This window comes from Salvelinus fontinalis, chromosome 3, assembly GCF_029448725.1.
Source record: "Salvelinus fontinalis isolate EN_2023a chromosome 3, ASM2944872v1, whole genome shotgun sequence".
Classification (NCBI taxonomy): domain Eukaryota; kingdom Metazoa; phylum Chordata; class Actinopteri; order Salmoniformes; family Salmonidae; genus Salvelinus; species Salvelinus fontinalis.
This window is the reverse complement of record NC_074667.1, coordinates 44,123,382-44,143,781: the sequence shown is the minus strand read 5'-3', so window position 1 is coordinate 44,143,781 and position 20,400 is coordinate 44,123,382. Positions and strand designations below refer to the sequence as shown.

Below are 20,400 nucleotides of genomic sequence, written 5' to 3'. Positions count from 1 at the left end.
CAGTGTCATGACTTTGATGCCTTTCAAGTGAGAAGGAAGCTTGTTTATTCTCAGGCCACAAAGCGAGAATATTAACCCACCCAGACAGGGCTGATACATGTTTCATGTTCTTTGTATTTTCCCCAACAGTTTCTCACATGAATAAAATAAGTGTGGTGGGAGTGCAGTAGCATTGGGTGAAATATTCTCTTTGAGTCATGTCTTATGCATTGAACACAAACACAAAAATCCAAACAGACAGACAGACCGACAGACAGACATATACAACAGAACGCCATCTCTCCTACCTTGCTGCGGGTTGGTAGCTTGCTCTCGGTATCAGACTGCTCGTCGTAACTTTCAAACTCACTGGAGCTCCAACCGTTGCCTGCACCCTGGGGCATTTCTTCTCTGTGCACATCCTCGTAGATCATGTCCCCTGACACACACACACACACATACACATACACACACACATACACACACATAGATATACTGACATCAACAAAGCACAAAGACTGTACAGTGATCCAAGGACTGACAGTGCATTGTCAGACAGCAGATTCTCAAGCTCAATCAAGCACAGCGCAGTATTTAAGAGGAACCAAATGGCATTTGAACCCAGGTCTGATGTGCATTGATCCAAAGACTGATGGTGCAGTATCAGACAGGATAGACATCCAATAAAAGCAGTCAGTGGCCCGAGCCCCTGCCCCAGAACTCACCTTCGTCAGGAGAGAGTGGTCCCTCACAGGGCACGTCATCATAGATCACCTCCGGGTTCCCTGTCTGGAGTGGTGCATCGGCCTCATCATCATCCACACCTTCACCTATTGGGGAAGACAGTAAGGACCAGTCACAACCCCAAGCCACAGAGCCAGGAGGACTGCTTGTCAGTGATTATTTTGCATGGCAATCAAACTTCAAGAGCAAAACCACAAGCTTTTCCCCCAAGCATTACACCCCAAGGTTCTGTCACCTCTATGTTGTAATTGTCAGTGCCATTTACATCAGTCAGATGTACAGTGGCAAGAAAAAGTATGTGAACCATTTGGAAAAACCCGGATTTCTACATAAATTGTTCATAGAATTTGATCTGATCTTCATCTAGGTCACAACAGTAAACAAACACAGTCTGCTTAAACAAAAAACAAAAAAATTCACCTTTATTTAACCAGGTAGGCTAGTTGAGAATAAATTCTCATTTGCAACTGCGACCTGGCCAAGATAAAGCATAGCAGTGTGAACAGACAACAACACAGAGTTACACATGGAGTAAACAATAAACAAGTCAATAACATGGTAGAAAAAAAAGAGAATCTATATACAATGTGTGCAAAGGGCATGAGGAGGTAGGCAATAAATCAAATAATTACAATTTAGCAGATTAACACTGGAGTGATAAATCATCAGATGATCATGTGCAAGTAGAGCAGAAAAGTAAATAAATAAAAGCAGTATGGGGGATGAGGTAGGTAAATTGGGTGGGCTATATAACGATGGACTATGTACAGCTGCAGCGATCGGTTAGCTGCTCGGATAGCAGATGTTTAAAGTTGTTGAGGGAGATAAAAGTCTCCAACTTCAGAGATTTTTGCAATTCGTTACAGTCGCAGGCAGCAGAGAACTGGAAGGAAAGGCGTCCAAATGAGGTTTTGGCTTTGGGGATGATCAGTGAGATACACCTGCTGGAGCGCGTGCTACGGGTGGGTGTAGCCATCGTGACCAGTGAACTGAGATAAGGCGGCACTTTACCGAGCATAGCCTTGTAGATGACCTGGAGCCAGTGGGTCTGACGACGAACATGTAGCGAGGGCCAGCCGACTAGGGCATACAGGTCGCAGTGGTGGGTCGTATAAGGTGCTTTAGTAACAAAACGGATGGCACTGTGATAAACTGCATCCAGTTTGCTGAGTAGAGTATTGGAAGCTATTTTGTAGATGACATCGCCGAAGTCGAGGATCGGTAGGATAGCTAGTTTTACTGGGGTAAGTTTGGCGGCGTGAGTGAAGGAGGCTTTGTTGCGAAATAGAAAGCCGACTCTAGATTTGATTTTGGATTGGAGATGTTTGATATGAGTCTGGAAGGAGAGTTTGCAGTCTAGCCAGACACCTAGGTACTTATAGATGTCCACATATTCTAGGTCGGAACCGTCCAGGGTGGTGATGCTAGTCGGGCGTGCGGGTGCAGGCAGCGAACGGTTGAAAAGCATGCATTTGGTTTTACTAGCGTTTAATAACACACAAGCAATTATACGTGTTCATGTCTTTATTGAACACACCATGTAAACATTTACAGTGCAGGGTGGAAAAAGTATGTGAACCCTTGGATTTATTTAACAGGTTCACCCTCCTTTGGCAGCAATAACCTCAACCAAACGTTTTCTGTAGTTGCGGATCAGACCTGCACAACGGTCAGGAGGAATTTTGAACCATTCCTTTTTACAAAACTGTTTCAGTTCAGCAATATTCTTGGGATGTCTGGTGTGAACCGCTCTCCTGAGGTCATGTCACAGCATCTCAATCAGGTTGATGTCAGGACTCTGACTGGGCCACTCCAGAAGGCGTATTTTCTTCTGTTGAAGCCATTCTGTTGTTGATTTACTTCTTGTTTTGGGTCGTTGTCCTGTTGCATCAACCAACTTCTGTTGAGCTTCAATTGGCGGACAGATAGCATTACATTCTCCTGAAAAATGTCTTGATAAACTTGGGAATATATTTTTACGTCGATAATAGCATGCTGTCCAGGGCCTGAGGCAGCAGAGCAGCCCGAAACCATGATGCTCCCTCCACCATACTTTACAGTTGGGATGAAGTTTTGATGTTGGTGTGTTGTGCCTTTTTTCCTCCACATATAGTGTTGTGTGTTCCTTCCAAACAACTCAACTGTAGTTTAATCTGTCCACAGATTATTTTGCCAGCAGCGCTGTGGAACATCCAGGTGCACTTTTGCAAACTTCAGACGTGCAGCAATGTTTTTTTTGGACAGCAGTGGCTTCTTCCATGGTGTCTTCCCATGAACACCAACCTTGTTTAGTGTTTTACGTATCGTAGACTCGTCACAGAGATGTTAGCGTGTTCCAGAGATTTCTGTAAGTCTTTAGCTGACACTAGGATTCTTCTTAACCTCATTGAGCATGCTGCACTGTGCTCATGCAGTCATCTATGCAGAACGGCCACTCCTAGGGAGAGTAGCAACAGTGCTGAACTTTCTCAATGTATAGATAATTTGTCTTACCATGGACTGATGAACATCAAGGCTTTTAGAGATACTTTTGTAACCCTTTCCAGCTTTATGCAAGTCAACAATTCTTAATCTTAGATCTTCTCTTTTGTTCAAGGCATGGTTCACATCAGGCAATGCTTCTTGTGAATAGAAAACTCAAATGATGTGAGTCTTTTTATAGGGCAGGGCAGCTCTAACCAACATCTCCAATCTCGTCTCATTGTTTGGACGCCAGGTTAGCTGACCCCTGACTCCAATTAGCTTTTGCAGAAGTCATTAGCCTAGGAGTTCACATACTTTTTCCAACCTACACTGTGAATGTTTAAATGATGTATTCAATATAAGACAAGAAAAATACAATAATTTCTGTGTTATTAGTTTAAGCACACTATGTTTGTCTATTATTGTGACTTAGATGAAGATCAGATCAAATTTGATGACCAATTTATGCAGAAATGTAGGTAATTCCAAAGAGTTCACATACCTTTTCTTGCCACTGTATATCATAGTCTTGAAAACATCAACAGTTCATTGATTATATTAGCAGGGACTTAGCAGGGAGGCTCTGTGTGTTGTTGTTATCTGTGGTAATTGTGGGGTTGTGCTTTGGAATTGTGGCAACATGATTATATCCACCTTGTTTGTAATGTATCGACCCTATCTATCTCCACGGTCCGCAGGATTTGTCATTAATTGCTTTGAGAGTCTTTCAGCCTAATTTAGCTTAGGGGCTTTATTGATTCGTTTTTAAATTGTGATTTGTCTGGAACGGTTCCTTATAAACCTCAAACATCAACAATCACTGGATTCAATCTGATGAGAGATGTGTATTCTGACATGGATTAGCCGCCACAGCTCTATATAAGATTCTAAATAACCTTGGACACAATCCAAGAGAGAGACAAAACAGACAGTGTTCTTCTACTACAATAGGAATTAGCTACGCAAGCGTGTACACACACAGACACGCACACATCCTCTCTCTGTGAAGAATGTGTACCGAATGAAAAGGGAATAACAGAATCTTGGCTATCAGCCTGACTATCTGCAGATCTGCAAAGTAACTGACTCAGTCTTCTGAACAGTACTCATTATTTCAAACAGCCTGAGTGTAAGCCTGAGTGTATTTCTTCAAGCTGAGTTTATTTTCCCCAACAATCCCAGAAGGCAACACAACAGAACTCAGGCAAGTTTCACCTTGTTTTGGTGAAAACCTTTTTAGCACAGTATGGCATTTCTTGACGGTAGTCCTGGGATTAGGACCCAGACTGGTCGTAATGTTAGGACCAGAAGAAAATGTAAAGCTGGTATTGAACTCAATGACTGAGAGCCCAGCTACCAGAATCTTTGAATCGGTTACAAACGTACTATTACACTGTAGTAATCCAGTACTGATAGTAACACAGAACATCCATACTGTAGTATGACTAAATAGCAACAATGTTATTAAATTTGTCAAATAGATTTGTATCAATCTACAGGAATGTAAGTCTACACACACCCATACAGTTATAGAGAGGACACAAAATCGCCTTTTCCCCCTCAGAATGCAGAAATTAAGGTTCTACAGCTGCACCATTGAGAGCATCTTGGCTGGCTGCATCATCGCTTAGTACGGCAACTGCAAGGCACCCGACAACAAGGTGCTACAGAGGGTGGTGAGTGCAGCCCAGTACATCACTGGGGCCGAGCTCCCTGCCACCCAAGACCTCTATACCAGGCGGTGTCAGAGGAAGGCCCAAAAACTTGTCAAAGACTCCAGCCACCCAAGCCATAGACTGTTCTCTCTGCTAACATATGGCAAGTGGTACCAGTGCACCAAGTCTGAAACCAACAGGAACCTGAACAGCTTCTAACCCCAAACCATAAGACTGTTTAACAAGACTGCTAAATAGTTAATTAAATGACTACCCGGACTACCTCATTGACCTTTTTTTGCAAAAACTCCATGTAAACACACTGGATGCTACCCCACACTCACACATACTTACACTGACTGACACCACAACACACACACATAACACGAGCACACATGCAAACAGCTTGTAAGTAAGCATTTCACTGTAAGGTCTAAACCTGTTATATTCGGCAGATGTGACAAATACAAATTGATTTGATTCTGATGCCACACATACAGTTGAAGTCGGAAGTTTACATATACTTAGGTTGGAGTCATTAAACTCGTTTTTCAACCACTCCACAAATTTCTTGTTAACAAACTATAGTTTTGGCAAGTCGGTTATGATATCTACTTTGCGCATGACACAAGTAATATTTCCAACAATTGTTTACAGACAGATTATTTCACTTATAATTCACTGTATCACATTTCCAGTGGGTCAGAAGTTTACATACACTAAGTTGACTGTGCCATTAAACAACTTGGAAAATTCCAGAAAATTATGTCATGGCTTTAGAAGCTTCTGATAGGCTAATTAACATAATTTCAGTCAATTGGAGGTGTACCTGTGGATGTATTTCAAGGCCTACATTCAAACTCAGTGCCTCTTTGCTTGACATCATGGGAAAATCAAAAGAAATCAGCCAAGGCCTCAGAAAAAGAATTGTAGACCTCCACAAGTCTGGTTCATCCTTGGGAGCAATTTCCAAATGCCTGAAGGAACCACGTTCATCTGTACAAACAATAGTACGCAAGTATAAACACCATGGGACCACGCAGCCATCACACCACTCAGGAAGGAGACGCGTCTGTCTCCTACAGATGAACGTACTTTGGTGCGAAAAGTGCAAATAAATCCCAGAACAACAGCAAAGGACCTTGTGAAGATGCTGGAGGAAACAGGTACAAAAGTATCTTTATGCACAGTAAAACGAGTCCTATATCGACATAACCTGAAAGGCCACTCAGCAAGGAAGAAACCACTGCTCCAAAACCGCCATAAAAAAGCCAGACTACGGTTTGCAACTGCACATGGGGACAAAGATTCTACTTTTTGGAGAAATGTCCTCTGGACTGATGAAACTAAAATAGAACTGTTTGGCCAAAATGACCATTGTTATGCTTGGAGGAAAAAGGGGGAGGCTTGCATGCTGAAGAACAACATCCCAACCGTGAAGCACGAGGGTAGCAGCATCATGTGGGGGTGCACTTCACAAAATAGATGGTATCGTGAGGAAGGAAAATTATGTGGATATATTGAAGCAACATCTCAAGACATCAGTCAGGAAGTTAAAGCTTCATCACAAATGGGTCTTCCAAATGGACAATGACCCCAAGCATACTTCCAAAGTTGAGGCAAAATAGCTTAAGGACAACAAAGTCAAGGTACTGGAGTGGCCATCACAAAGCCCTGACCTCAATGCTATAAAAAATGTGTCTGCAGAACTGAAAAAGCGTGTGCGAGCAAGGAGGCCTACAAACCTGACTCAGTTACACCAGCTCTGTCAGGAGGAATGGACCAAAATTCACCCAACTTATTGTGGGAAGCTTGTGGAAGGCAACCCGAAATGTTTGACCCAAGTTAAACAATATAAAGGCAATGCTACCAAATACTAATTGAGTGGATATAAACTTCTGACCCCCTGGGAATGTGATGAAAGAAAGAAATGCTGAAATAAATCATTCTTTCTACTATTATTCAGACATTTCAAATTCTTAAAATAAAGTGGTGATCCTAACTAACCTAAGACAGGGAATTTTTACTAAGATTAAATGTTAGGAATTGTGAAAAACTGAGTTTAAGTGTATTTGTCTAAGGTGTATGTAAACTTCCGACTTCAACTGTACACTCACACACACACTTTCACACTCACCATATAAGCTGCTGCTACGATCTATTATCTATCCTATTGCCTAGTTACATCGACCCTATATATACACTTCCGTTCAACAGTTTGGGGTTACATGGAAATGTCCTTGTTTTTTTTTTAAAAGCTCATTTATTGTCCATTAAAATAATATAAAATTGATCAGAAATACAGTGTAGACATTGTTAATGTTGTAAATGACTATTGTAGCTGGAAACGGCAGATTGTTTATGGAATATCTACATAGGCATACAAAGACGCATTATCAGCAACCATCACTCCTTTGTTCCAATGGCACTAATCCATGTTTATCATTTCAAAAATGCTAATTGATCATTAGAAAACCCTTTTGCAATTATGTTAGCTCAGCTGAAAACTGTTGTGCTAATTAAATAAGAAATAAAACTGTCGTTCTTTAGACTAGTTGAGTATCTGGATCATCAGCATTTGTGGGTTTGATTACAGGCTCAAAATGACCAGATCAAAGACCTTTCTTCTGAAATTCGTCGGTCTATTCTTGTTCTGAGAAATGAAGGCTATTCCATGCAGAAATTGCCAAGAAACTGAAGATCTCGTACAACACTGTGTACTACTCCCTTCACAGAAAAGCACAAACTGGCTCTAACCAGAATAGAAAGAGGAGTGGGAAGTCCCGGTGCACAACTGAGCAAGAGGACAAAGACATTAGAGTGTCTAGTTTGAGAAACAGACGCCTCAACTGGCAGCTTCATTAAATAGTACCCGCAAAACAACAGTCTCAATGTCAACAGTGAAGAGGCGACTCCAGGATACTGGTCTTCTAGGCAGACTTTCAAAGAAAAAGCCATATCTCAGACTGTCCAATAAAAATAAAAGATTATGTTTGGAAAAAGGACACAGACACTGGACAGAGGAACTGATCACAAAACTGAGGAAACAGATTGTTAAATCAGATTTCTACAGTATCTGTCACACCCTGGCCTTTGTTATCTTTGTTTTCTGTAATAGTTTGATTAGGTCAGGGTGTGACAGGGGGGATGTTTGTGTGTTTTTGTCTCGTCTTGGGTGGTTGTATGGTATAGGTGGTTTAGGTAGAGTAGATGGGTTTGTGTTTGAGTGTAGGTGTCTAGGTATGTCTATGGTTGCTTGAATGGTTCTCAATCAGAGACAGCTGTCATTCATTGTCTCTGATTGGGAGCCATATTTAAGGCAGCCATAGGCAGTAGGCTTTTGTGGGTGGTTGTCTATGTCTATGTTGCATGTTAGCACTTCGTCTTTTATAGCTTCACGTTCGTCTGTTTGTTGTTTTGGTTCGTTTTCGTCTTCCAATAAAAGAAGATGTATTTTTCACACGCTGCGCCTTGGTCCACTCATTGTCCTCAAGACGATCGTGACAGAACTACCCACCACAAAAGGACCAAGCAGCGTGTCAAGCAGCAGCAGGAACAACATACACAGGATTCCTGGACATGGGAGGAAATTTTGGAGGGAAAAGGACACTGGGCTCACATTGGAGAATATCGCCGCTCTCGGGAAAAGATGGAGGCAGCTAAAGCCCAGGAGCGGTGGTATGAGGAGGCAGCACAGAGGCGTGGCTGGAAGCCCCTGAAGAAACCCCAAAAATGTATTGGGGGGGAGGGGCTAAAGGATAGTGTGGCGAAGTCAGGTAGAAGACCTGCGCCCACTTCCCATGCTTACCGTGGAGAGCGGGAGTACGGGCAGACACCGTGTTATGCGGTAGAGCGCACGGTGTCTCCTGTACGTGTGCATAGCCCGGTGCAGTACATACCAGCTCCTCGTATCGGCCGGGCTAAATTGAGTATTGAGCCAGGTGCCATGAAGCCGGCTCAACGGGTCTGGTCTCCAGTGCGTCTCCTCGGGCCGGCATACATGGCACCAGCCTTACGCATGGTGTCCCCGGTTCGCCTACACAGCCCAGTGCGGGTTATTCCACCTCCCCGCACTGGTCGGGCTACGGGGAGCATACAACCAGGTAAGGTTGGGCAGGCTCAGCGCTCAAGGGAGCCAGTACACCTGCACGGTCCGGTATTTCCGGCGCCACCTCCCCGCCCCAGCCCAGTACCACCAGTGCCTACACCACGCACCAGGCTTCCTGTGTGTCTCCAGAGCCCTGTTCCTCCTCCACGCACTAGCCCTGTGGTGCGTGTCTCCAGCCCATTACCACCAGTGCCTACACCACGCACTAAGCCTCCTGTGCGTCTCCAGAGTCCTGTGCATCCTGTTGCTGCTCCCCGCACTAGCCTGAAGGTGCGTGTCCTTAGCCCGGTACCTCCAGTTCCGGCACCACGCACCAGGCCTACAGTGCGCCTCAGCCGGCCAGAGTCTGCCGTCTGCCCAGCGGCGCCTGAACTGCCCGTCTGCCCAACTCCGTCTGAGCTGTCCGTCTGCCAAGCGCCGCCTGAACTGCCCGTCTGTCCTGAGCCTTCAAAGCCGCCCGTCTGTACTGAGCCTTCAAAGCCGCCCGTCTGTCCCGAGCCGTCAGAGCCGCCCGTCTGTCCCGAGCCATCAGAGCCGCCCGTCTGTCCCGAGCCGTCAGAGCCGTCCGCCAGACGGGAGCAGCCAGAGCCGTCCGCCAGACGGGAGCAGCCAGAGCCGTCCGCCAGACGGGAGCAGCCAGAGCCGTCCGCCAGACGGGATCCGCCAGAGCCGTCCGCCAGACGGGATCCGCCAGAGCCGTCCGCCAGCCGGGATCCGCCAGAGCCGTCCGCCAGCCGGGATCCGCCAGAGCCGTCCGCCAGCCGGGATCCGCAAGAGCCGTCCGCCAGCCGGGATCCGCCAGAGCCGTCCGCCAGCCGGGATCCGCCAGAGCCGTCCGCCAGCCATGACCAGCCAGAGCCGTCAGCCAGCCTTGACCAGCCAGAGCCGTCAGCCAGCCGTGACCAGCCAGAGCCGTCAGCCAGCCGTGACCAGCCAGAGCCGTCAGCCAGCCGTGACCAGACAGAGCCGTCAGCCAGCCTTGACCAGCCAGAGCCGTCAGCCAGCCAGGATCTGCCAGAGCCGCCAGTCAGCCAGGATCTGCCAGAGCCGCCAGTCAGCCAGGATCTACCAGAGCCGCCAGTCAGCCAGGTTCTACCAGAGCCACCAAAGCAGGTATTGACTATGGTGGAGTGGGGGCCACGTCCCGCACCCGAGCCGCCGCCATAATAAGGCCCACCCCGGACCCTCCCCTTCTGTGTCAGGTTTTGCGGCCGGAGTCCGCACCTTTGGGGGGGGGGGGGGGGGGGGGGTATTGTCACACCCTGGCCTTTGTTATCTTTGTTTTCTGTAATAGTTTGGTTAGGTCAGGGTGTGACAGGGGGGATGTTTGTGTGTTTTTGTCTCGTCTTGGGTGGTTGTATGGTATAGGGGGTTTAGGTAGAGTAGATGGGTTTGTGTTTGAGTGTAGGTGTCTAGGTATGTCTATGGTTGCCTGAATGGTTCTCAATCAGAGACAGCTGTCATACATTGTCTCTGATTGGGAGCCATATTTAAAGAAGCCATAGGCAGTAGGCTTTTGTGGGTAGTTGTCTATGTCTATGTTGCATGTTAGCACTTAGTCTTTTATAGCTTCACGTTCGTCTGTTTGTTGTTTTGTTTTGGTTCGTTTTCGTCTTCCAATAAAAGAAGATGTATTTTTCACACGCTGCGCCTTGGTCCACTCATTGTCCTCAAGACGATCGTGACAGAACTACCCACCACAAAAGGACCAAGCAGCGTGTCAAGCAGCAGCAGGAACAACATACACAGGATTCCTGGACATGGGAGGAAATTTTGGAGGGAAAAGGACACTGGGCTCACATTGGAGAATATCGCCGCTCTCGGGAAAAGATGGAGGCAGCTAAAGCCCAGGAGCGGTGGTATGAGGAGGCAGCACAGAGGCGTGGCTGGAAGCCCCTGAAGAAACCCCAAAAATGTATTGGGGGGGAGGGGCTAAAGGATAGTGTGGCGAAGTCAGGTAGAAGACCTGCGCCCACTTCCCATGCTTACCGTGGAGAGCGGGAGTACGGGCAGACACCGTGTTATGCGGTAGAGCGCACGGTGTCTCCTGTACGTGTGCATAGCCCGGTGCAGTACATACCAGCTCCTCGTATCGGCCGGGCTAGATTGAGTATTGAGCCAGGTGCCATGAAGCCGGCTCAACGGGTCTGGTCTCCAGTGCGTCTCCTCGGGCCGGCATACATGGCACCAGCCTTACGCATGGTGTCCCCGGTTCGCCTACACAGCCCAGTGCGGGTTATTCCACCTCCCCGCACTGGTCGGGCTACGGGGAGCATACAACCAGGTAAGGTTGGGCAGGCTCAGCGCTCAAGGGAGCCAGTACACCTGCACGGTCCGGTATTTCCGGCGCCACCTCCCCGCCCCAGCCCAGTACCACCAGTGCCTACACCACGCACCAGGCTTCCTGTGTGTCTCCAGAGCCCTGTTCCTCCTCCACGCACTAGCCCTGTGGTGCGTGTCTCCAGCCCATTACCACCAGTGCCTACACCACGCACTAAGCCTCCTGTGCGTCTCCAGAGTCCTGTGCATCCTGTTGCTGCTCCCCGCACTAGCCTGAAGGTGCGTGTCCTTAGCCCGGTACCTCCAGTTCCGGCACCACGCACCAGGCCTACAGTGCGCCTCAGCCGGCCAGAGTCTGCCGTCTGCCCAGCGGCGCCTGAACTGCCCGTCTGCCCAACTCCGTCTGAGCTGTCCGTCTGCCAAGCGCCGCCTGAACTGCCTGTCTGTCCTGAGCCTTCAAAGCCGCCCGTCTGTACTGAGCCTTCAAAGCCGCCCGTCTGTCCCGAGCCGTCAGAGCCGCCCGTCTGTCCCGAGCCATCAGAGCCGCCCGTCTGTCCCGAGCCGTCAGAGCCGTCCGCCAGACGGGAGCAGCCAGAGCCGTCCGCCAGACGGGAGCAGCCAGAGCCGTCCGCCAGACGGGAGCAGCCAGAGCCGTCCGCCAGACGGGATCCGCCAGAGCCGTCCGCCAGACGGGATCCGCCAGAGCCGTCCGCCAGCCGGGATCCGCCAGAGCCGTCCGCCAGCCGGGATCCGCCAGAGCCGTCCGCCAGCCGGGATCCGCAAGAGCCGTCCGCCAGCCGGGATCCGCCAGAGCCGTCCGCCAGCCGGGATCCGCCAGAGCCGTCCGCCAGCCATGACCAGCCAGAGCCGTCAGCCAGCCTTGACCAGCCAGAGCCGTCAGCCAGCCGTGACCAGCCAGAGCCGTCAGCCAGCCGTGACCAGCCAGAGCCGTCAGCCAGCCGTGACCAGACAGAGCCGTCAGCCAGCCTTGACCAGCCAGAGCCGTCAGCCAGCCAGGATCTGCCAGAGCCGCCAGTCAGCCAGGATCTGCCAGAGCCGCCAGTCAGCCAGGATCTACCAGAGCCGCCAGTCAGCCAGGTTCTACCAGAGCCACCAAAGCAGGTATTGACTATGGTGGAGTGGGGGCCACGTCCCGCACCCGAGCCGCCGCCATAATAAGGCCCACCCCGGACCCTCCCCTTCTGTGTCAGGTTTTGCGGCCGGAGTCCGCACCTTTGGGGGGGGGGGGGGGGGGGTATTGTCACACCCTGGCCTTTGTTATCTTTGTTTTCTGTAATAGTTTGGTTAGGTCAGGGTGTGACAGGGGGGATGTTTGTGTGTTTTTGTCTCGTCTTGGGTGGTTGTATGGTATAGGGGGTTTAGGTAGAGTAGATGGGTTTGTGTTTGAGTGTAGGTGTCTAGGTATGTCTATGGTTGCCTGAATGGTTCTCAATCAGAGACAGCTGTCATACATTGTCTCTGATTGGGAGCCATATTTAAAGAAGCCATAGGCAGTAGGCTTTTGTGGGTAGTTGTCTATGTCTATGTTGCATGTTAGCACTTAGTCTTTTATAGCTTCACGTTCGTCTGTTTGTTGTTTTGTTTTGGTTCGTTTTCGTCTTCCAATAAAAGAAGATGTATTTTTCACACGCTGCGCCTTGGTCCACTCATTGTCCTCAAGACGATCGTGACAGAACTACCCACCACAAAAGGACCAAGCAGCGTGTCAAGCAGCAGTAGGAACAACATACACAGGATTCCTGGACATGGGAGGAAATTTTGGAGGGAAAAGGACACTGGGCTCACATTGGAGAATATCGCCGCTCTCGGGAAAAGATGGAGGCAGCTAAAGCCCAGGAGCGGTGGTATGAGGAGGCAGCACAGAGGCGTGGCTGGAAGCCCCTGAAGAAACCCCAAAAATGTATTGGGGGGGAGGGGCTAAAGGATAGTGTGGCGAAGTCAGGTAGAAGACCTGCGCCCACTTCCCATGCTTACCGTGGAGAGCGGGAGTACGGGCAGACACCGTGTTATGCGGTAGAGCGCACGGTGTCTCCTGTACGTGTGCATAGCCCGGTGCAGTACATACCAGCTCCTCGTATCGGCCGGGCTAGATTGAGTATTGAGCCAGGTGCCATGAAGCCGGCTCAACGGGTCTGGTCTCCAGTGCGTCTCCTCGGGCCGGCATACATGGCACCAGCCTTACGCATGGTGTCCCCGGTTCGCCTACACAGCCCAGTGCGGGTTATTCCACCTCCCCGCACTGGTCGGGCTACGGGGAGCATACAACCAGGTAAGGTTGGGCAGGCTCAGCGCTCAAGGGAGCCAGTACACCTGCACGGTCCGGTATTTCCGGCGCCACCTCCCCGCCCCAGCCCAGTACCACCAGTGCCTACACCACGCACCAGGCTTCCTGTGTGTCTCCAGAGCCCTGTTCCTCCTCCACGCACTAGCCCTGTGGTGCGTGTCTCCAGCCCATTACCACCAGTGCCTACACCACGCACTAAGCCTCCTGTGCGTCTCCAGAGTCCTGTGCATCCTGTTGCTGCTCCCCGCACTAGCCTGAAGGTGCGTGTCCTTAGCCCGGTACCTCCAGTTCCGGCACCACGCACCAGGCCTACAGTGCGCCTCAGCCGGCCAGAGTCTGCCGTCTGCCCAGCGGCGCCTGAACTGCCCGTCTGCCCAACTCCGTCTGAGCTGTCCGTCTGCCAAGCGCCGCCTGAACTGCCCGTCTGTCCTGAGCCTTCAAAGCCGCCCGTCTGTAATGAGCCTTCAAAGCCGCCCGTCTGTCCCGAGCCGTCAGAGCCGCCCGTCTGTCCCGAGCCATCAGAGCCGCCCGTCTGTCCCGAGCCGTCAGAGCCGTCCGCCAGACGGGAGCAGCCAGAGCCGTCCGCCAGACGGGAGCAGCCAGAGCCGTCCGCCAGACGGGAGCAGCCAGAGCCGTCCGCCAGACGGGATCCGCCAGAGCCGTCCGCCAGACGGGATCCGCCAGAGCCGTCCGCCAGCCGGGATCCGCCAGAGCCGTCCGCCAGCCGGGATCCGCCAGAGCCGTCCGCCAGCCGGGATCCGCAAGAGCCGTCCGCCAGCCGGGATCCGCCAGAGCCGTCCGCCAGCCATGACCAGCCAGAGCCGTCAGCCAGCCTTGACCAGCCAGAGCCGTCAGCCAGCCGTGACCAGCCAGAGCCGTCAGCCAGCCGTGACCAGCCAGAGCCGTCAGCCAGCCGTGACCAGACAGAGCCGTCAGCCAGCCTTGACCAGCCAGAGCCGTCAGCCAGCCAGGATCTGCCAGAGCCGCCAGTCAGCCAGGATCTGCCAGAGCCGCCAGTCAGCCAGGATCTACCAGAGCCGCCAGTCAGCCAGGTTCTACCAGAGCCACCAAAGCAGGTATTGACTATGGTGGAGTGGAGGCCACGTCCCGCACCCGAGCCGCCGCCATAATAAGGCCCACCCCGGACCCTCCCCTTCTGTGTCAGGTTTTGCGGCCGGAGTCCGCACCTTTGGGGGGGGGGGGGGGGGGGGGTATTGTCACACCCTGGCCTTTGTTATCTTTGTTTTCTGTAATAGTTTGGTTAGGTCAGGGTGTGACAGGGGGGATGTTTGTGTGTTTTTGTCTCGTCTTGGGTGGTTGTATGGTATAGGGGGTTTAGGTAGAGTAGATGGGTTTGTGTTTGAGTGTAGGTGTCTAGGTATGTCTATGGTTGCCTGAATGGTTCTCAATCAGAGACAGCTGTCATACATTGTCTCTGATTGGGAGCCATATTTAAAGAAGCCATAGGCAGTAGGCTTTTGTGGGTAGTTGTCTATGTCTATGTTGCATGTTAGCACTTAGTCTTTTATAGCTTCACGTTCGTCTGTTTGTTGTTTTGTTTTGGTTCGTTTTCGTCTTCCAATAAAAGAAGATGTATTTTTCACACGCTGCGCCTTGGTCCACTCATTGTCCTCAAGACGATCGTGACAGTATCCATGCATGATGCCGAAAATGTTTACACCACACTTAAAATAGATTACTATTATGAACTAAGGCATACATTTTTCAATATCAACAAGAACAGGGAGTATGTGAAAGACAACTAAAGAGGAAGGAAATAAAGTTGAGCAGAGCTTGGCTTTTTTTTTTTTTTTTTTTTATTTCACCTTTATTTAACCAGGTAGGCTAGTTGAGAACAAGTTCTCATTTGCAACTGCGACCTGGCCAAGATAAAGCATAGCAGTGTGAACAGACAACAACACAGAGTTACACATGGAGTAAACAATAAACAAGTCAATAACATGGTAGGAAAAAGAGAATCTATATACAATGTGTGCAAAAGGCATGAGGTAGGCAATAAATCGAATAATTACAATTTAGCAGATTAACACTGGAGTGATAAATCATCAGATGATCATGTGCAAGAAGAGATACTGGTGTGCAAAAGAGCAGAAAAGTAAATAAATAAAAGCAGTATGGGGGTGAGGTAGGTAAATTGGGTGGGTAGTTTACAGATGGACTATGTACAGCTGCAGCGATCGGTTAGCTGCTCGGATAGCAGATTTTTAAAGTTGTTGAGGGAGATAAAAGTCTCCAACTTCAGAGATTTTTGCAATTCGTTCCAGTCGCAGGCAGCAGAGAACTGGAAGGAAAGGCGTCCAAATGAGGTTTTGGCTTTAGGGATGATCAGTGAGATACACCTGCTGGAGCGCGTGCTACGGGTGGGTGTAGCCATCGTGACCAGTGAACTGAGATAAGGCGGCACTTTACCTAGCATAGCCTTGTAGATGACCTGGAGCCAGTGGGTCTGACGACGAACATGTAGCGAGGGCCAGCCGACTAGGGCATACAGGTCGCAGTGGTGGGTCGTATAAGGTGCTTTAGTAACAAAACGGATGGCACTGTGATAAACTGCATCCAGTTTGCTAAGTAGAGTATTGGAAGCTATTTTGTAGATGACATCGCCGAAGTCGAGGATCGGTAGGATAGTCAGTTTTACTAGGGTAAGTTTGGCGGCGTGAGTGAAGGAGGCTTTGTTCCGGAATAGAAAGCCGACTCTAGATTTGATTTTGGATTGGAGATGTTTGATATGAGTCTGGAAGGAGAGTTTGCAGTCTAGCCAGACACCTAGGTACTTATAGATGTCCACATATTCTAGGTCGGAACCGTCCAGGGTGGTGATGCTAGTCGGGCGTGCGGGTGCAGGCAGCGAACGGTTGAAAAGCATGCATTTGGTTTTACTAGCATTTAAGAGCAGTTGTAGGCCACGGAAGGAGTGTTGTATGGCATTGAAGCTCATTTGGAGGTTAGATAGCACAGTGTCCAGGGAAGGGCCGGAAGTATACAGAATGGTGTCGTCTGCGTAGAGGTGGATCAGGGAATCGCCCGCAGCAAGAGCAACATCATTGATGTATACAGAGAAAAGAGTCGGCCCGAGAATTGAACCCTGTGGTACCCCCATAGAGACTGCCAGAGGACCGGACAACATGCCCTCCGATTTGACACACTGAACTCTGTCTGCAAAGTAGTTGGTGAACCAGGCAAGGCAGTCATTAGAAAAACCGAGGCTATTGAGTCTGCCGATAAGAAAATGGTGATTGACAGAGTCGAAAGCCTTGGCCAGGTCGATGAAGACGGCTGCACAGTAATGTCTTTTATCGATGGCGGTTATGATATCGTTTAGTACCTTGAGCGTGGCTGAGGTGCACCCGTGACCGGCTCGGAAACCGGATTGCACAGCGGAGAAGGTATGGTGGGATTCGAGATGGTCAGTGATCTGTTTGTTGACTTGGCTTTCGAAGACCTTAGCTAGGCAGGGCAGGATGGATATAGGTCTGTAACAGTTTGGGTCCAGGGTGTCTCCCCCTTTGAAGAGGGGAATGACAGCGGCAGCTTTCCAATCCTTGGGGATCTCAGATGATACGAAGGAGAGGTTGAACAGGCTGGTAATAGGGGGTGCGACAATGGCGGCGGACAGTTTCAGAAATAGGGGGTCCAGATTGTCAAGCCCAGCTGATTTGTATGGGTCCAGGTTTTCCAGCTCTTTCAGAACATCTGCTATCTGGATATGGGTAAAGGAGAACCTGGGGACGCTTGGGCGAGTAGCAGCGGGCCGGGCGGGGCTGCTGGCCAAGGTTGGAGTCGCCAGGTGGAAGGCATGGCCAGCCATTGAGAAATGTTTGTTGAAGTTTTCGATTATCACGGACTTATCAGTGGTGACCGTGTTATCTAGCCTCAGTGCAGTGGGCACCTGGGAGGAGGTGCTCTTGTTTTCCATGGACTTTACAGTATCCCAGAACTTTTTGGAGTTAGAGCTACAGGATGCAAATTTCTGCTTGAAAAAGCTGGCCTTTGCTTTCCTGACTGACTGCGTGTATTGGTTCCTGACTTCCCTGAGCTTAGTCAGGCTCCTTACAGATTCTTTAGTGGACCACCTTCAAATAGCCTAATGTCAGCAAGAGAAATTTCCCTTGGTGGAAATAGGCCAATAGTCCACTATTGATCCTCATCCTGAATTAATTGAAATCCTGTCATGTCCATGTTGAAATCAAATCATGGGAGGGAGAGAGTGTGTGCTGGCCGTTGCCCTTTGGAAGTTCTACGCAACGATTACAGACCAATACAGTTTCTTTTATTACTGTAAAACAATGGTAGTTATGAAGGCCTATACTGTAATTGTTGTAAGCTTGCTCTCTTCTGTCTATATCATATTTCATGTATCTGTATCTATGCAGTTCTGTACCTTCAGAGTGTTCCCTCAGGCTGGAGCTCTTCTCAGTCTCCACACTATGGTCCTCCGAGTCTGTCTGGTTCTCCACTGGTAACACGTCTCCAGGACCAGACCCTTCCTGGGACTCCTCCCGGGGCTGCTCTCCCACTGAAGGTGCTGCAGCAATGGGCTCAACCAGCTCGACCGGGCCAGAGACCCTGGAACATACCAGGCAGAGTATTGAAAGCAGTTAGGCTGGGTTCTGTGTGGCTCATTACAAGTGAATTGCAGTGTGGAGGAGGAGGAAAGGTGAAGTAGGCTGGGCAAAGAGTCTGAAGCACTGCTGTCCCAGCATGCTAACGCCTTGATCACACAGACAGTGTCAATGCGCAAAATGGTGCACAGCATAATCTGGAAATGTGTGCAACAAAGGTTACCATTTTTGTCAAGCCGTCTATGCATTTTTGTCAAGCCATCTATGCATTTGATGCATACGTTCGATAAATCCAACGTATGCACCACACAACACACTGCAACTGCTTCTGCAACGCAATGTTGCAAGTTAAACACAGAGTTCCATTGGAAATGAATTTACTTCTGGTGTACCAAAACGCAATGACGCTGTTGATGTGATCGAGGTGTAACACTTCCTTAAACCTGCCACAGCTATATGTTCCTAGTGCAGCTCATTTCTGCTAGGTTTGTCAATCCTATTCACTGTGGTTTGATGATTCTGCTGACTGCTGTTGTGAGGGATAGAGAAAGTCATCTGATCCAGGTGATCTCATGTAAGACCATGAATATGATAATGTGACCTTACCTCCTGCTTGTTATATTAACTGTGAGCTATGAAAGATCCCCCTAAACGATAGCCATTGATCACCTGCCATACCTAAAGCCTGACCATAATAATGACTGGCCCTGGAATATTGCCTTTGAGACAGCTCCTAATACTGACCTTGTAGGTATCTGTAAAGCGCTACCACTTTCTTATGTTTTCAAGCTACCAGTGAGAGTTACAGCAATCCTCCCACATGCTTGATTATACAGCTAGATCTGGGATGGAGGAGAAACCAATCTCATTAAATGCATCCCTCCCACCATCCCTCTCGGCTTTGCCAACAGCCAGTGTGTCCATCAGTTAGCAAGATACTGTACCTCTCCCCTGTTCCAGGGATGCCTGACAGTCCTCAATGTTTACACAACTACGCACTTTAGTTGTGTAGGAAATATTTTCAAGCCGAATATAGCTTGCAAGCAACCTGTTGGCCAGACTTTCTGTATATATTATTGCATTACCTTCTTTGGCAAGACAACAATAAAGGCGTTAGCTAAAGCTTATTTGAGTAATGTTGAAACTTCAAACCCAGTTCCTAGTAATGTCCGCTAATAAACGTTTCAACTGTTCACATTGCAGTGCCTCCCCAAAGACACCAGACTCAGTCAGGAAGCAGCTCACGGGGCTGGCAAAGACAACCCAACATATTACAGCTAAGAGTTTTTACAGAGTAATGTCTACTCAAGCAGTTTTCTATGAATAAGAACTTTCTAAAATAAATGATTAGAAAAACTATGCTGGGGTAGAATGTGCCTCAGACATATTAATAACACAGCATATGTAATGCCTCATCATGAAACACAAGAAACCTGTTCTGTTCTGTAAAATTCATACAGAACGCATGTCTCATTACTGTGGTTTCAAATGGGGATTTAACCAGACGTTTTATGAGAACACAAACTATTTCAATGTTTAAAAGACTGGAAAAGTATATATTTTATGGTTCATCTTTGTAGGCCTACGCCCTTCACTTGTCTATACAAGCCCCTGTGAGTCATAGGCCTATAGCAGAAGAAATGGCAAACGTGTTTCAATGCAAATAGAACAGACTGAGGCACATGCAAGGCCTTAGATGTGTTTCAACGCCCTCTAACTACAGAAGCGTTGTCGACCAGGGAGCCAAGTTTACTTGGCTTTCCTCCTGTCTCTATGGAAATAGTGCTGACCATGCTGATGATGGGCTAGCTAGACCTTCATTGTAACTACAGTTACTATAACGAGTCTAACCAAACAACACACCACCTGCTATAGCAACTGCATCTTGCGTCTGCCCCCTGACAGTGTACACAGGTCTGTATACGGTATCTGTGTCTTTTGCAACATCGTTTACTTGAACAGCTTGCAAACCCAGCTTGCAGATCTACCACTAAGCAGAATACTGTGCAGAGCAGACAGCAAGGAAGGGTGGAGTGAAGATAAAGAAAAAAGGAAAAGGAGTGTTGTAAAGTGGGGTTGCTTAGGTGGAGTGTTAAATGTGTGCCCCTCTAGTCTAAGGTTACAGCTCCTGAAGCAACTGAACATAAAGCAGAGCCATATAAATGTCAAGTGTCAAGTTGTCATGGTGACCGTTGTCCAGGACTTTTCATCTTAAGGGTCTCACTTAATGAAAGCTATCTGTCAAAGGTCCTAGAATCAACAGATGCACCTAGACACGTGCAA

At 48.9% G+C, this 20,400-nt stretch overlaps 1 protein-coding gene across 12 annotated transcripts in view; it reads right to left on the bottom strand.

Annotated features, from left to right (window-relative positions):
- Window positions 1–20,400, bottom strand: part of LOC129849912 (chromodomain-helicase-DNA-binding protein 5-like) — a 196,710-nt gene that overhangs the window by 100,553 nt on the left and 75,757 nt on the right. For all 12 annotated transcript variants that reach the window (XM_055916640.1, XM_055916606.1, XM_055916641.1 and 9 more), the window contains 3 exons: window positions 17,937–18,121; window positions 705–809; window positions 288–418 (listed from right to left, as the gene is read on the bottom strand). In XM_055916640.1, the coding sequence (XP_055772615.1) occupies window positions 288–418; window positions 705–809; window positions 17,937–18,121 (421 nt within the window). The remainder of the gene's footprint in view (window positions 1–287; window positions 419–704; window positions 810–17,936; window positions 18,122–20,400) is intronic.